The 18273-nt window shown below is 40.2% G+C and overlaps 1 protein-coding gene across 7 annotated transcripts in view; it reads left to right on the forward strand.

Moving 5' to 3' along the window:
• Positions 1-18273, forward strand: part of cacna1da (calcium channel, voltage-dependent, L type, alpha 1D subunit, a) — a 253309-nt gene that overhangs the window by 89110 nt on the left and 145926 nt on the right. For all 7 annotated transcript variants that reach the window (XM_062052679.1, XM_062052689.1, XM_062052698.1 and 4 more), the window contains exon 4: positions 15661-15800. In XM_062052679.1, coding sequence (XP_061908663.1) covers positions 15661-15800 — 140 coding nt within the window. The remainder of the gene's footprint in view (positions 1-15660; positions 15801-18273) is intronic.

An 18273-nucleotide genomic window follows, 5' to 3' on the forward strand; every position in this document is an offset into this window, starting at 1 on the left:
TAACTGAGCTACTGTGTGGAACAATTTCCTTTGTGGATCAACAAAGTTTGTCTAGGTCTAAGTCTAACTAGAGAGTTGAACAACACTGACATCCTTTCTAAGACACAACACAAACCACATTAAAACAATGACTCCTTGTTATTTTGGATTCACCTTCGTTACTTAGTTTTTTAATGTAATGAATGCAATTGCATTCATACATGTCTAATACAATTATAAATGCCATAGATGTTAAACGTTAAGCCTCCCTCTATGCAGTTTAAATATGTACGCTTAATGGTAACACTTCAGACAGAACAAGCTCAAAGTTTGTCTTGAGCCAAACACAATAGACAACAAAATGTAATTCTTGCCGAAAAGAACAATTTCCACATTATTTAATGTCAGATAAAGATAAAATAAAACCACATCATAAAGTTAATTGCTTTTAAACTGAGTCCTTTATTGCAGTCTAATTACATCGTTAAAACACAAATAAAGTTGTATAGTTTATGAACAACTCGTTTATAAATCATACATTATTAAATGTCTTAAATGTAGTTGCTATATAGATAAGCAATGACAGGTACTCATTTTTAATTCTCACTTAATTAAAATGCACAAACATTTTATAGTCTATTGCATTCATATTCAACTGGCGGCCCGCCAAACATCACTCAAATAGGCTTGATGAAACCATTTAAACTAGGGTTGCTCATGTATGCAGTTAGGGCTGGGCGATTATATTATTGTCATCGTTGATCACGATTAATTTGAGTTCGGTCACGGTGATCAGCTGTTAGCATATTTCCTCGATCAAACATCATGGAAAAGTCTGTTATACTGTAAGTTACCGCAGTAGTAAGCAGTAGGGAAGCAACAATTCTTGGTATAATTCTGCACGGAATAATCCACCATTATTGACCGTAATCCTGTGTGTGTCTATGATTCTATGTGTGTGTGTTTGTGTATGTTTGCGTGTGTTTGTGTGAAAGTGTGTCCGCGCGTGTGACCAACTCGTTCCACCGTCGCGAAAGTCAGTCTCCTCACGACCTAATTAATGTTCAATCACGTTGTGCCTCGTCCCCTTACACAGCTAGAAGTGCAGCCCAGAAGAACAAAATAAAGAAATATGACTAACACTAGCAAAGAAGTTCAAATTTAAAAAGAGCAGCGACTTTAGTTTCACTATCTTCTGCATGCGGACTTGCAGACACTCAGAGAATGTCTATGTGACTGTATTGGTCCCGACTGGGAGAATCAACACACCCACTAATTTAATCAGAAAGGCATTTTTATATCTAAATATTTTTTAATCAGATGTTTTGTTAATGTGCACGCAAAGACTCCTCTGATAAAACATGCACTAAAAAAAACGTGTCCCTTCTCCTGGAGTAACAAGCACAATAGACTATTGTGGCAAGTATGACAATAGTATCAGTATACAGGGTATAAAAAAACTCTGCAGACAGACACTTTGTGTTTTTTTGGTTTGTTTGTGGATGAAAAAAAACCATTTTGTTCCTGACATAATCATTAAACTTGTTTTATGTGTTGGTACATATTATTTTACAGTACCTCAAATTCAAACTGCACTTTAATGTATTTTCATTCCTTATTAAACTGATGGTAGTTGATTAGGAAAGGCACATACCTGTTTAAATAAGACTTTACAGCTCACAGTGCATGTCTGAGCAAATGAGAGTCATAAGGTCGAAGAAACGGCCCAAGGAGCTCAGAGACAGAATTGTGGCAAATGTGTGTGTGTGTCTGTGTTTGTATGTATATTTTTTTATGTGTGTATACTGTTGTTGATGTCTTGTCCCCACAATTTCCCCTTCTGCTTTTGTTGTTTTTTCAACTTGGGACGCCCCGTGGGCCAGATTATGGATGCTGTTGGGCTAAATCCAGACCACGGGTTGTAGTTTGGGTACCACTGCTCTAAACTAATATTATTCTACTTGTTAAATTCCTGTTAATAGCTGTTTACTTTCTGCTGTAACCCGGTTCAATCTGCACTTATTAAACTTTACTCAGCTCTTATTGGTTGGTTTAGTAACTCGTTTAGCGATTAGCACACCTTCTTGTCTGTCTCAGCTTGCTTTTACTTCAGTCTTCCAGTGATAATATACTTGTACGAAATTATGTTTATTTTCCGCAACAGAAGTGATGATAATTAATTTAGGGGACCTGCTCGCCACTGTGTATAGATAGACATACACAGTTAGCTCTTCACCAGCCTGGGTACCAAAAGTAAACACAGTGTCAGCCTGATGGGGGTTGATTTTCGTAATCAGCATTGAAAGGCTTTTTCACAGAAATTGGCCGATGCTGATCCGTGGCTAACTTGCTGGTAACTGCTTGCATGGTGTCTTTTCAAAACTATGAACATTGTTACTGGTAGCTGCTGAAATGCCCTCAGGCAACATATCGACATTCCATTGTGGTTCTTTGAGTATTTTCATTGTCAACCTGGACAAAGCGCCAAGTAACAGAAAAAGGCCAAAGAAAATTGAAATTATGCTTGCTTATCTTGTTTTGCATCTCACACAGAAAGGTTTTGTGCAATTTAGAAGCAATTTTTTTCTCAAAATGTTTTGTTTTGACTTTTAAGTTCCTTCGTACTACCACTTCTATTTTTTGTCCAAATTGTCACCAACCGAAGTAAAGATAGCTGTTTTATGTGAATAATCTGACAACATCTAAGTAGTGCTTCATGTGCCCCGGGGTCAGACGTCGTTAATAGCTTTGAATTAGCGCTGTCCGCCTGGCTCAGTCATATGGAGAGTTATGTGGTAGAATGCATAGTTCAGCCAATTCGCATCCTTTGTCATATGGTCAGCTTGCGCTGTGTAAAGTGTGTGGTTTGTGCCTGGGGGTGCAAAGGCTTACTGTGTCTGCTTATCTGGAGCTAGAGAAGGAACGTGTACTTTATGCTTAGTATGGAAAACAGCATTCTCAAGGTGTATTGGATTGGAGGGCATAAACATGTTCATGTATGTTAATGAAGACTCACATTATGTCATTTACCTGTGAGCTGAATGCAGAAATACCTGATTTTATTCAGAAAAAGCTCAACACATTCTAGTAACTCTCTATAGCGCAAATAAACTAAAATGAGTCAGAGATATTTATGGCCATCCCCAAAGGCCTCAATCCTCTCTCTCTCTCACTCTGTTTTTCTTGCTGTCTCTCCCTCTCTTCCTGTTTCTGTGTGCAGATCCATGTGCTGACGAGCAAATGTATTGCTCATTAACTGAGAAGGGACGGCTATCAGATCCAATTATAACACGTTTCCATTCAGCAGGAAATTTCTATTTGCCTACACTTGCTACAATTAAGATTTACACAGACCTCACTGACAGTGTCCTTTAAAACTAAGTATTATTGTTTCGTACAGGCTGAATTTTCTTATTAAATTGTGCGACTGTGCGTTTTTTTCCACAGTGTATGTACAAACCCCAAAACCAGTGAAGTTGGCACATTGTATAAATCTTAAGTAAAAATGATGATTTGCAAATCCTTTTTAACCTATATTCAATTGAATAGACTGCAAAGACAAGATAGTTAACGTTCAAACTGGAAAACTTTGTTATTTTTGGCAAATATTAGCTCATTTGGAATTTGATACCTGCAACATGTTTCAAAAAAGCTTACACAAGTGGCAAAAAAGACTGAGAAAGTTGAGGAATGCTCATCAAAGACTGATTTGGAAAATCCCACAGGGGAACAGGCTAATTGGGAACAGGTGGGTGCCATGATTGGGTATAAAAGCAGCTTTCATGAGATGCTCAGTCATTCACAAACAAGGATTGGGCGAGGGTCACCACTTTGTGAACAAATGCGTGAGCAAACTGTCGAACAGTTTAAGAACAACATTCACTGGTTTTGGGTTTTGTATTTTTGTAAGCCACGGGTGTCCAAAGTCTGACCCTGCGGCCTTTTTTAAACTGCAGCTCATTTTTTATTTGGCCCTCGGCGTATGCTGTAAATGTAATTCATTCATTGTAGACGAGAACAGCACTTGGGAAGCCCACACCTCCACCAGGTCCTTTCTCCCAATAATAAAGAATCCTTAAAAAAAATCCGGAATCCAGACAGTGATCTGGATCACCCCCAAAATCTATGCACTTTTACTTTACCTATAGCGGTATGGAATAAACAGTGAACCCTCTTGTCAGTCATCTTTTTGTATCTGTGGGTGGAGGCATGCACGCTAGCATACACACACAGAAAAGTTCAGTCTTGGTAACAGAGTAGAACTCACCCCCAAAATCATTTTTACCTTATCCCATTTCTGACATTTCCTGTAAGTTTCATCAAAATCCATACATAAATTTTTGAGCTATGTTGTTTACTAATCAGCTAACTAACTCTATCACTAACCCAGGGGTCGGCAACCAAAAACGTTGAAAGACCCATAATGGACCAAAAATACAAAAATCTAATCTGTCTGGAGCCTCAAAAAATTAAAAGCCGTTTATAAGTCTTATAATGAAGGCAACACATGACGTAAGTGTCTATATTAGATATATTAGCCTACTATCAAAATGGCTGAAGAAAATCTTAGTTGACAAAAATGTTGAAATGTAATATTTATTCTACACATTTTTACAACATTAGAAACCATTAGTAAATCAGAGGCTACTCAGAGGGTGAGAAAACTCCTGGAAATTACTAGCTTTTAATGGCCAAAGACATGTGTGTCCAAGTTAAAGGAAACGGCAGGCTGTCTTCTTTTAATAGATTTATTACAATCTTTGTAAGCTGTGTAGCGTTTGCTGTGGTCTGGAACAACATGGCACACAAACAACTATCTGAAATGGAGCCAATATTTCATACAGATAATGTGTCATGAGTCAAATTATATAAAAGACGATAAAATGAAAGGAAAATTAAATGAGCTCAAATATATCTACAAATGAGGCATAATGATGCAATATGTACATACAGCTAACCTAAATAGCATGTTAGCATCATTTAGCTTGCAGTCATGCAGTGACCAAATATGCCTGATTAGCACTGCAACAAGTCAATAACATCAACAAAGCGCACCTTTGTGCATTCACGCACAGTATAAAACAGTAGGTGGACAAAATGAGACAAAGAAGGAGTTGAAGATTTTACATGTAAACAAACTGTTGCGTCACAGTCCACAGTATGGTGGGTTCAAGAACCGCCAAAATTAGTAGGACAAAACGATGTTCACCAAATACTCTCATCAGTGAAGCATACACACAAACACATTAAACTGTAGGCTTTCTAACAATTGGGAAGGTTTGTGTCATGTTTGTCCTCAAAGAAAAAGCATACTAAAACCAAAAAATTATTTCCCCCCCATCTTTTTCCATTTTCAATCCTTTTTTTAAAATGCTCCAGGGAGCCACTAGGGCGGCACTAAAGAGCCGCATGCGGCTCGAGGGTTGCTGACCCCCGCACTAACCCAAGCAAATACATAACCTCCTGGCACTACTGGTGGACATGCTGTTGTTAAAATATAGCCATACATTTTTGCAGTAGCAAAGGTCAGAGCATATGTAGGAATATTTACTTCCTTTGTTTGCTTTTAGTGATTAATCAAGCTCTTTCTAGCAACCCAAAAGCTCTGCTACTGTCCCTTTCCCAGCCACATCGTAGAAAGTGCTGCATTCTCTGTGTTCTAAGCACAGCTCTGTCAGTGACACGAGAGCCCGGAGCTTTACTCAACCTTTTGCTTCAGTAACAAAGACGTCAGTTTCTCTTATTGTGGCCTAAGTGCTCCTCATAATCTGCAGTAAACGGTTGGGAAAACGAGCCCTACAGCACTCCTGCCTTGATGGCGTCCGCTGAAAACACATTACAGGGAATTCAAGTGTCCCTCAGGCAGTAAAGGTTATTATGTCGTCCATATGTATGCAGTTTGTGGTTTGTTTGGATTTACAAACTCTGTTTCCATATGAGTTGGGGAATTGTGTTAGATGTAAATATAAACGGAATACAATGATTTGCAAATCCTTTTCAACCCATATTCAATTGAATGCACTACAAAGACAAGATATTTGATGTTCAAACTCATAAACTTTATTTTTTTTTTGCAAATAATAATTAACTTAGAATTTCATGGCTGCAACACGTGCCAAAGTAGTTGAGAAAGGGCATTTTCACCACTGTGTTACATGGCCTTTCCTTTTAACAACACTCAGTAAACGTTTGGGAACTGAAGAGACACATTTTTTAAGCTTCTCAGGTGGAATTCTTTCCCATTCTTGCTTGATGTACAGTTTAAGTTGTTTAACAGTCCTGGGGTCTCTATTGTTGTATTTTAGGCTTCATGATGCGCCACACATTTTCAATGGGAGACAGGTCTGGACTACAGGCAGGCCAGTCTAGTACCCGCACTCTTTTACTATGAAGCCACGTTGATGTAACACGTGGCTTGGCATTGTCTTGCTGAAATAAGCAGGGGCGTCCATGGTAACATTGCTTGGATGGCAACATATGTTGCTCCAATACCTGTATGTACCTTTCAGCATTAATGGCGCCTTCACAGATGTGTAAGTTACCCATGTCTTGGGCACTAATACACCCCCATACCATCACAGATGCTGGCTTTTCAACTTTGCGCCTATAACAATCCGGATGGTTCTTTTCCCCTTTGGTCCGGAGGACACGACGTCCACAGTTTCCAAAAACAATTTGAAATGTGGACTCGTCAGACCACAGAACACTTTTCCACTTTGCATCAGTCCATCTTAGATGAGCTCAGGCCCAGCGAAGCAGACGGCGTTTCTGGGTGTTGTTGATAAACGGTTTTCGCCTTGCATAGGAGAGTTTTAACTTCCACTTACAGATGTAGCGCCCAACTGTAGTTACTGACAGTGGGTTTCTGAAGTGTTCCTGAGCCCATGTGGTGATATCCTTTACACACCGATGTCGCTTGTTGATGCAGTACAGCCTGAAGGATCGAAGGTCACGGGCTTAGCTGCTTACGTGCAATGATTTCTCCAGATTCTCTGAACCCTTTGATTATATTACGGACCGTAGATGGTGAAATCCCTAAATTCCTTGCAATAGCTGGTTGAGAAAGGTTTTTCATTTGTTGACAAAGTGGTGACCCTCACCCCATCTTTGTTTGTGAATGACTGAGCATTTCATGGAATCTACTTTTATACCCAATCATGGCACCCACCTGTTCCCAATTTGCCTGTTCACCTGTGGGATGTTCCAAATAAGTGTTTGATGAGCATTCCTCAACTTTATCAGTATTTATTGCCACCATTCCCAACTTTGTTGTCACGTGTTGCTGGCATCAAATTCTAAAGTTAATGATTATTTGCGAAAAAAAAAAAAGTTTATCAGTTTGAACATCAAATATGTTGTCTTTGTAGCATATTCAACTGAATATGGGTTGAAAATGATTTGCAAATCATTGTATTCCATTTATATTTACACCTAACACAATTTCCCAACTCATATGGAAACGGGGTTTGTATATTAAACATTGTTCCCTTTTTCTGCCATATCCACGCTACCTCTATAGTCCTGAATGAATGATGGCAGACTGTATGCTGGGTCATGCATGAACCTCTTCCTGGTTTCCTGGCAGCCTTGACAATATATGCCACCTAGTGTTGTCCCGATACCAATATTTTGGTACGGGTACTAAAATTATTTTGATACTTTTCCATACTTTTCGATGCTTTTCTAAATAAAGGGGACCACAAAAAAATTGCATTATTGGCTTTATTTTAACAGACAATCTTAGGGTACATTAAACATATGTTTCTTATTGCAAGTTTGTCCTTAAATAAAATAGTGAACATACAAGGCAACTTGTCTTTTAGTAGTACCGGTAAATAAACATTAGTCTGCTGTCATATGGGCAAGAGATGGACGTTCCAAGACCGAGCCACCAGTATGCGGCGTCAACTGGACTATATACTGGTAATGAGGAAGTGGAGGAAGTCCATATTGAATGCAGAGGCCTACAGTTCATTCGATACAGTAGGCTCTGATCACCGTGTGGTCGCTACAAGGCGAGAGAGGGACAGCTGGAAGGCTACAGCCCAGAAGAGAGAGTGACAGTGGACAGTGGACAGTGGACAGAGCTGAGGAAGAGATACCTGCAGTCCTTGCAAATCTTGACATTGACGATGGCCCCTTTACAGCTACGGAGTTTGCCACAGTGAAGTCCACCCTGAAGAAAGGGAAAAGTGCTGGTCCGGACAGGATCCCCCCAGAGTCCCCAAAAACTGTGATCTCGATAACATCATACTGGAGATCTGCAACCAGGAATAGAGAACATCAAGCCCGACATATGGTCCTTGTCAGACATCATCCCGGTTCCCATATCTGGAGATCTGTCTAAGCCAGACAACTATCGTGGCATTAGCCTGACCTGTGTCATAGCGAAACTCTACAACCGCATGATATTAAACCGGATTAGGGACGCCATTGACCCACACCTGAGGGACAACCAAAAATGGCTTCAGAAAGGGAAGGACCACTGTAGGCCAGATCCTGGCCTTAAGGATATTCATTGAGGAGGTGAAGAAGAAGAACTGGACAGCAGTACTGTGTTTCATTAATTTCAAAAAGGCATTTGATTCAATAGACAGAGGCATAATGCTGAGAATCCTCAAGGCTTACGGGGTCCCCCCAAATCTACTCCGGGCCATAGAGGCCATGTACAAGGGCACAAGTGCCAAGGTGGTAACCCCAGATGGCATCAGCAAAGAGTTTGAAATCCTGGCAGGGGTGCAGCAGGGAGACACTCTCGCCCCCTTCCTCTTTATCATAGCTCTGGACTACGTGCTCAGGAAAGCCATCAACGGGCGGGAGCAGGAGCTTGGCTTCACAATTACACCAAGAAGGTCTAGAAGAACCCCTGCTGTAGCCCTAGACCTAGACTACGCAGATGACACCTGGAACTCCTGAACAGAGTGGAGGTGGAATGTGCCAGGGTTGGCCTCAGACTGAACGCAAAGAAGACTGAAGTAATCACCTATAACCTACACATGGACCACCCGCCAATAACAACATCAGATGGCAACGCTCTGCGAGAGGTCAATGACTTCAAGTACTTGGGTTCCTGGATGAACTCCAAAGAACAAGAAGAACATCCACATCACCAACAAGGACCTGTACAGGCAACTGCCGAGGCTCAGCAAGAAGGTAACAGCTAGGAGGATGAGGCTGGCCGGCCACTTCCACAGACATCGGGAGCTCCCAGCCAGCAGGCTGGTCCTATGGGAACCAACGCACAGGCATCGATCGCGAGGACGTCCCGCGCTAACGTACGTGGACATCCTGAAGAAACATGCGGGAGCTGAAAGCTCTACGGAGCTGGCCGAGTGTATGGAGAACCGGAATGATTGGAGACTCCGATTGAAGCTCGTCTGAGGACGACTGAGAGAGAGATATGCAGTAACATATTGTGTCGTTTTCCATTCTATTATTTTGTCAGCATTATTAAGGACAAGTGGTAGAAAATGAATTATTAATCTACTTGTTCATTTACTGTTAATAACTGCTTACTTTCTCTTTTAACATGTTCTATCTACACTTCTGTTAAAATGTAATAATCACTTATTCTTCTGTTGTTTGATACTTTACATTAGTTTTGGATGATGCCACAAATTTGGGTATCAATCAGATACCAAGCCGTTACAGGATCATACATTGGTCATATTCAAAGTCCTCATGTGTCCAGGGACATATTTCCAGAGTTTATAAAGATAATATACATTTTAAAAAACAAAACAAAGAAGATGTTGTGATGCCAAAAAATATTTGACGTAATCATAGTAGTATCGACTAGATACGCTCTTGTTCTTGGTATCATTACAATGGATTTCAGGTGTAGATCCACCAATGGCGTTTGTTTACACTTTGACACCGGTGAGCTACGGTGTGTAGTGAAGCATGTTTAGCTATTCCTCGTCCTGCAGGGATGATACTTGTAAGAAACTTACTTTATTTGTCGCCATGGAGGCGAGGATTAGTGATTTAGAAGTAGCTAAAACACTGCTGACAGCGGCTGGACTTTATCCGCTAGCTAGCTAGCCATGTCTTAAACCACCTCTTCCTGAGGGCGTTTCAGTGTTATAGCTTCACCTTTATCTTTAGTTTTTAAGCCAAAATGCGTCCGTTCTCCCTTTTCTGTCTACACACTTGTGTCTGCTTGTAAGTACTCCGTGATTGTGCGCTACCGAGCATGATTCATTAGTATCGCGGTACTATACTAATACCGGTGTACCGTACAACCCTAATGCCACCATACAAATATTTGGCACTGTCATTTTGCTTTGACTTTTGGACTTCTATAGGTGACCACTTGGTTGTCATTTCCTCACATGGATGCATAAACATTTTGCAATGAATACAGAGCAATATATTTGTTGTGTGGATGTTCGAGGCAGTTGCTGCTCAATGACCTGTCATTTTTTGAAACGGCTAAAAACAAACTTTATACATATATTTAAAGACAAATAATTATTTTATTAATTATTACTAGGTCTGTCAAACGATTAAAATATTCAAAGGTGCTGTTTACAACTTCTTCACAGTAACATATTTCTAAGCATGTAATATACCACTGGCTAGGCTTATGGTTCAACATAACACATTTATTTGACAACTGTTTATATTTTTCACAATTACAAAGTTTATGTAATACATTTTTTTACGGGCCCCAATAAAATGATTGGTGTTTACAGCTTTTACTTTCCCGGTATCGTCAACACGTACGCGCAGTGAGCGTGTGCACAAATACAAAAGCAGTGCAGGAAAAGCAACAAATGATTTGCAGTCATGTTGTTGTTATGGTAAAATATACTGTACATTCGATGACAGCTAGCGCTAGCTCTCCAAATTGCTATTATTAACTAACAACATTTAAAGCTAATGCACGTACATGTGTTATGTACTTACGTAATCACGTCAATACGTACAAGAAGCCGTAAGAGGGCGGGACATACTGTGTAAAATACATTGGAAAGTTGGCGCCCTCTAGACATCTGTGTAAATGTTGTAAACAGACCCTTTAATCATGATTAATCTCATTTTGTTCATAGTTAACTAAACATTATGCTACTATCTGATAATCGCAGATAGATATAATTTTTTATCATCAATAAGTGCACCCTAGACGGATCATTTTCAGGTTTTTAATACCATGACTGGACAATTAGTTTGCTTTAATGAAATGTGTTGTAAACATTATGCTTTTTTAAACAGCTCAACACAAAAAAGACACACTTTTAAATGGGATTCCAAAAATGCAGTTCATTGGTGTCCTGCCAGATTTTGTATTTTGTAGTTATACAAAATTTGTATATCTGCTCTAAAAGCCCTTGCATTCAGAGGATAGGCAACACTATGTTTAGATACCAGTTTCATGCATTAATTACATAAAATATGGATTGTAAAGATCATAGTTTGATTGTGAAAAATGTTTGGTAATGTAAAATGGGATATTTCTACCGGAATAAATGTTTCTGATATTCTGTAAATTGCATGTTGTACAAGTTAATGGTCTTCATATTGCTGCATGACAATGTCTTAACCTTCTTTATTTATTAATAAATTGTAATATTCGGCCTGTTAAACATTCTGTAACTGAGGAGTATCAACCAGAACATGTTCAAAATAATTTACACAATATTTCCGCCAGCCAGAAACAGATTACTTTATAAAACATCTTTGACGAAGCATTATGAGACAATTAAGACATTTTTATTTTGTTAATGTAGTTAAACCGGATGTATAGCATAGCGCTTTTATTTTGAAGCCAGAAAATTGTAATTGGATTGAGAAGGTGTCTTGACATGTTTTGAAAAAGGACCTTACTTTTTGCAATAAAAAAAAATACTTTTTAGACCTTTTTCTTCCTGCTTACCATCTTTTATTTCTGGTGAGCTTTTATGCCATCTTACTAAAGCAGTCACAGCAAAAATCTACATGTTATGTTATCAATGTGTCTTGACCAGTGTTTCCCCCAGAAAATTTGTTAGTTAAGGTAATGTCTCTCCAGGGGGAGGGGGTGCGTCGCCCGGGACAGGCAGACGGACGGGAAAGGGTGTGGTGTAATTTGGCCTGAACAGTGTAATTTGGCCTGTCGCCACCACCTGGGGGGGCAGTAGACTACAGACTGTGGTGAAGTAGGCCGACTTTGTCACGTGAAGAAGCCTACAATTTTTGGATGTGTTTTCCGCTCCGTATGCTGAATGGCAATATACGATATATATCTCGATATTTTTTCCCTAAAGTAAAAACAAAACACAAAACAGTCCTAGTTACCTGAGATACTAAGTATGTCATTATTATGACTAGTAAGTCAATATTTTGACTTAGTAATTTACTAAGTAAAAATAACGACAAAATAATTACTTACTAAGTCAAATTAATGACTTACTGTAAATAAGCGTTTGCAATAAGCGTTTGAAAAAAAGAGTTAAAAGTGGGGCCACATGCTGACATATGCTCAACTCATCATGCTTAATTTATAACAACATTTGGGAAGCCTGTAGTTGATTTTTATTACGTAAATGTTATAATTTTTTATTAAGTTGTGATAGCAGGGACCATGCCATTCAAAATTGGGCTGCCACATTACTAATGATTAATGTAACTATAGCTGAAAAAATAGTACAATAGCAATAGGAGAGACTATTCATCCCTGAACACCATGGAGTTCATGTAGGCTTTATGATGCAGCTACATTATAATATCAACTATCAGAGACAGCTTCAGGAAACTCTTCATTTTTACATAATGTCATTTTTTGCTGCTTCAACACAGCTCAATCAACACAGAAAAAGGTAAAGTGAAATAACTTAGTGGTTAACTGTAGATCAATAATGCTTGTCTTCCTCTCGGACAGACAGGGCTTTGCTGTCCGTAACACACACGCACGCACGCACGCACACACCGCACAGTGAGCTAACGTTACGCTAAAAGCTAATTAGCTTTCACCTCAAGGAGCGAGCTGAGCTGCCGCTTATGTTTCTTGAACGTCAACGGGCTCATAGTGATGTTACTAGTAGTTGACTGGGAGGTGTTTATTATAATTTGGGGAGAGTCTGCTGCCTTATGCTTACCTGCTAAACACCTTTCTGTTCACCACACCGCAGGAGCACTGACTCCATGTGCTCTGAATATGCACTGTGATTGGCTGTTACCGCTCTGCGTGTAACCAATCAGATGGTTCTGTGGGTGGGACAATGCTGGGTGCTGCAGAGACGTACTGACAGAGGCAGTACAAAGCGTAGCAGCTTGTTAAGACATTAGTTTAGGCGGTGGCTCTTTGTTGTTAAGGAGGCCGCCTTAACAACAGAGCGCTGCGGGAAACCCTGGTCTTAACCATTATCAAAACACGGAAGTAAAGCTCTTCCTCTCTGAAGCAGCAATGCGCATCAGCAGGCGTTTGAAGATAAAATTGTCTTTTCTTGTCAGGAGAAACACTCGCCATGGCTTTGGATCTGATAGTTTCATAATGTCCCCCTTTTCTTTGTGCATTTCTGCTCGCTATTTTCAAGCTTTTGGCTCAACAGCAACTGACGTATTTACATATACCCACGCTACGGAATGGCCCGGATGTCAAAAAATAACTCCGGGCACGTTAAAGTTATCGCCTTTTTATAGTTCGCTTCCTGATGAACACAGTTTAGCGTTTCACAGTCAAACGACACAGCAATTGTATTGGTCAAATGGATTTTCCTTGAAGTGATAGACACATTGAGGTATTGAGAGACACTAATGTCACTCCTTGTGTTTTCATAATGCATCGATACATCTGTATCGTTTGACCCATCAGTAATTTTTAGTCTCAACAATTTCAATATTTTTTCATTACAACATGCCTTTTTGCTCTATTTTTACGTTTGCTGTTTTTCGTGTTTATTTTCTGCAATGGCCGCACTTTGGACAGCCTACTTTACTTATGTTTCACCGGATAGGGCAGGCCATGGAAACAACGAAAGTGTGTCTCCAATCTCCATACTCTGTTATTTTCATCGCTAGTCATGTTAAGATAGGCTAAGCCGGAGTAGGACCCCAAACAGAGAAGAAACAGTAATAGCAATAAACAGCAATAAATAAATAAATGTATGGGATACATTGTAATTTCCTTAGTTCCTGTCTTGCTCCTGTCTTGTTCCTGTCAACCTCCAACAATCGAGAGGGCGTAATTGGCACATGCCGGATATTTTAATTAGCAGACTTTCCTATTTATGATTAAGCCTTATGAACTCCGCCTAGCAACAGGTGACCAAGTACTCTATAGGCCTGATCTACTAAAAGTTTAAGTGCATTCAAAAATGTGCAAACTTGATAGCGCACGCAAAGCTGATCGACTAAGCTTCTGCGCAGATGTTTGTGTCTGTTAGGTGTGTGAAATAGAGAATGCAATTCATTTAGCGTGTCTGTCTTCATCAATATGCAGCAATATGAACGAGAGTAGCTTTTCTCTGCTGTGAAATAGGTCCGCTTTGGCATATTTTTCTAGAAAAGTCTAGTCTCATCACAATAAAAACTTGCTGTGGTACGAAGCCTGCTTTGTCGATTCTTCCATACTTGTACTTGTTCCATTTATGTACTCCTCGCAAAATTTCATTTTTTTCTTCTTTACATGCTGGTCTGTTTTCTTTTAGGTACTCGTATTGAGTTAGCAAAATGGACAAAACCTGTCAAGAGACGAAAAAACACAAAAGGCACAAGCGCTGAAGCGCTGAGAAGTGACTAGAAGTGTCCTGGGCAGCAAGTAACATGGAGGGCTCTGCCTCCCCAAAAATGCTGCGCCCTGCTTTTTGCCTGCAGGCGTGACACAAAATGAATGACTGAATGAAGCGTTCGTACACAGAGACATGGTTTCATAATTGGCTTGATCTAAAAGTTTGTAAATCGACAAGTCCGCAAACAGAGGGGTTCGTAAATCTCAGTTCCGTTGCATTCTGCTGCAAGTTTTAACACATAGGAAAAACGCCACAGTTAGGAGCATGATAACAAGAATGTGCAGAAAATGAGTATCTCCATGGTAAATGCTGCATCGTGCACGCAAAAACCTCATTTAAATAGGGTGGTCTGCACCAGCTATCAATTGTACACAGTCTTAGAAGATCACATGCAACACGCCCATTAATAGTACACACAATTTTATAGTTTGCACAGGCTGTATAGCGTCTGATATGTGGATATTAGTAGATCAGACCCTATGTATTTGTTTGTGTAAAGGTAACTTTTCTACCCCTGAACTGCTGTACACAAATGTATGAAAATGTGTCAAAACATACACCTTGCCTTTTCTGTTATTTTTTTGTTACAGATGCACCAAATGCTGTTATCAAAATCGTTGTTTTGAAATTGTCACACAGCTCAACGAGCTCCACAAAACACCCGCTGTAAGTTTAGGGTGTTTAACCCAATCATCACAACATTTGGTACACAACTTAAGCGGACTGACTAACAAATGTTTGTAAAATTTGAGCAAGGTTGGTTCAAAAAAACATGGTCACTTTGCAGGAGTACTTAGCAACTAATAGACCAATGTTTAGTGAACTATGGACAAACGGTTGTAAAGCCTAAATGATGCTAGCATGTCTTGCTAAACATCGTCTGGAAAACATGTTGTTGAGTTCTGTAAGTTGTTGAAACTTATGCTCACATTTCTCAAAGTTGGTGTGTTTTGTGCTTCTGTGCTTGCAGGAGACAGTCGAGTATGCCTTCCTCATCATTTTCACAATTGAGACTTTTCTGAAGATTATCGCTTACGGTTTGGTGATGCATCAGAATGCCTACGTGAGAAACGGTTGGAACATGCTGGATTTCGTCATCGTCGTCATCGGGTGAGAGCCTGGGGTTCCATTTACCTGCATCGTTACGGCAGCACGGCCGGAGAGTTGATGCTGACTCAGCACTGAGTTTGCTGTAAATAATTTGCACTTGTAGCGGTTGTAGCTTACAAAGAGAGAGGCGGTGGGGCTTTGTGAAACTTAAAGATGTTTAAGCCTCTGCTCCGAGTGGCCCAGTGCTAATAGAGACCCTCATACGCCTACACTATATGACCCAGATAAGACAAAGAGAATACATCAGAGCCTTACCACCATTGGGATGAGTCACCATCCCTCCATGTTTCATCTCAACGCTACCTCCCATCTCTCCTTTCACATACTGTATTTTGCTCGCTATCTCCCATTTGCTTTGTCTCGGCAGCGCCGTCTGATCAGCGGCCACTTTCGTTTCCTCTCAAATGTACCCTTTCTTTCCTAGCTGACAGCGCACCCTCCTTTACGCAACACGTTTTGCCATCTCCATCTTTCCCATCCGTCCATCTTCCCCTCTCTTGCCCTGTGACAAACTCTCGTCTAATATGCACAGTCCAGTGGGTAGCTGGGTCACATCTCTGCAAGGTTGATGTGGCGTGCGCTCACATGCAAAGACGGACTCTTTGCCGCCAAGTGCGGCCAGTCCTTTATTGCAGTGACACATGGAAAATAGCGCCGCCTGCGTCGAATTGTCAACAATTACAAAGATCAGCGTCCATCTTGATGAATCGCACAAACAAATTTGGGATCGAAATGAACAATGTGGTCGGTTTCCGAAAAGAGATGCTTGTGTTGCCAGGCTAGGCAGGCGTACATTTGTGAAGATGAAAATCCATCATCTCCTCCACGAAGGCCGATCGGAACTTGGATGGATTACTCAACTCAAACAAATTGAGAGTCTGCAAATTTATTTTTATTGTCTTTTAACTAAATGCAGTTCAACTCATTTGTGAACCACAGCAGAAAGTGTGTGGCATTGTAAGGTTTTGTGTAGCTTGGACTTCAGATGCAAACACAGGTCTTTTATTTTTGGGCCAATCTACTTCAAAATAATTTGAACTAGGGTTGTACGGTATACCGGTATTAGTATAGTACCACGATACTAATGAATCATATTCAGTACTATACCGCCTCTGAAAAGTACCGGTCAAAATGTAAACAAACGCCATTGGTGGATCTACACCTGACATCCACTGTAATACACCAAGTACAGTAGCATATCTAGTCGATACTACTATGATTACGTTGATATTTTTTGGCATCACAACATCTTCTTTTGTTTTTTAAAAATGTATATTATGTTTATAAACTCAGGAAATATGTCCCTGGACACATGAGGACTTTGAATATGACCAATGTATGATTCTATAATGACTTGGTATCGGTTTGATACCCAAATTTGTGGTATCATCCAAAACTAATGTAAAGTATCAAACAACAGAAGAATAAGTGATTATTACATTTTAACAGAAGTGTAGACAGAACATGGTAAAAGAAAGTAAGCAGATATTAACAGTAAATGAACAAGTAGATTAAAGGCCTACTGAAACCCACTACTACCGACCACGCAGTCTGATAGTTTATATATCAATGAAGAAATATTGACATTGCAACACATGCCAATACGGCCGGGTTAACTTATAAAGTGCAATTTTAAATTTCCCGGGGAACTTCCGGTTCAAAACACCTTTGGAGGATGACGTATGCGCGTGACGTCGCGAGGTCCACGGAAGTGTTTGGACACAATACACAGAGCTCTGTTTTCTTCGACAAAATTCCACAGTATTCTGGACATCTGTGTTGGTGAATCTTTTGCAATTTGTTTAATGAACAATGGAGGCTGCAAAGAAGAACGTTGTAGGTGGGATCGGTGTATTAGCGGCTGGCTGTAGCAACACAACAAGGACTACTTACCCTGATAGCAGACGCGTAGCCGATGCTAGCCGCCAAACCCACGGATGAAGTCTTTCGTCACGCCGTCGATCGCTGGAACGCAGGTGAGCACGGCTGTTGAAGAGCAGATGAGGGCTGGCTGGCGTAGGTGGAGCGCTAATGTTTTTATCATAGCTCTGTGAGGTCCGGTTGCTAAGTTAGCCTTAGCGTCGTTAGCAACAGCATTGTTAAGCTTTACCAGGCTGAGAAATATTAACCGTGTAGTTACATGTACATGGTTTAATAGTGTTGTTGATCTTCTGTCTATCCTTCCAGTCAGGGATTTATGTATTTTGTTTCTATCTGCATTTGAGAACGATGCTATCACGTTAGCTCAGTAGCTAAGTGTGTCACCGATGTATTGTCATGGAGATAAGTCACTGTGAATGTCCATTTCGCGTGCTCGACTCTCATTTTCAAGAGGATATAGTATCCAAGGTGGTTTAAAATACAAATCCGTGATCCACAATAGAAAAAGGAGAGAGTGTGGAATCCAATGAGCCAGCTTGTACCTAAGTTACGGTCAGAGCGAAAAAAGATACGTCCTGCACTGCCTCTAGTT

The sequence above is a fragment of the Entelurus aequoreus genome, linkage group LG01 (assembly GCF_033978785.1).
Source record: "Entelurus aequoreus isolate RoL-2023_Sb linkage group LG01, RoL_Eaeq_v1.1, whole genome shotgun sequence".
In the NCBI taxonomy this organism is placed as follows: Eukaryota; Metazoa; Chordata; class Actinopteri; order Syngnathiformes; family Syngnathidae; genus Entelurus; species Entelurus aequoreus.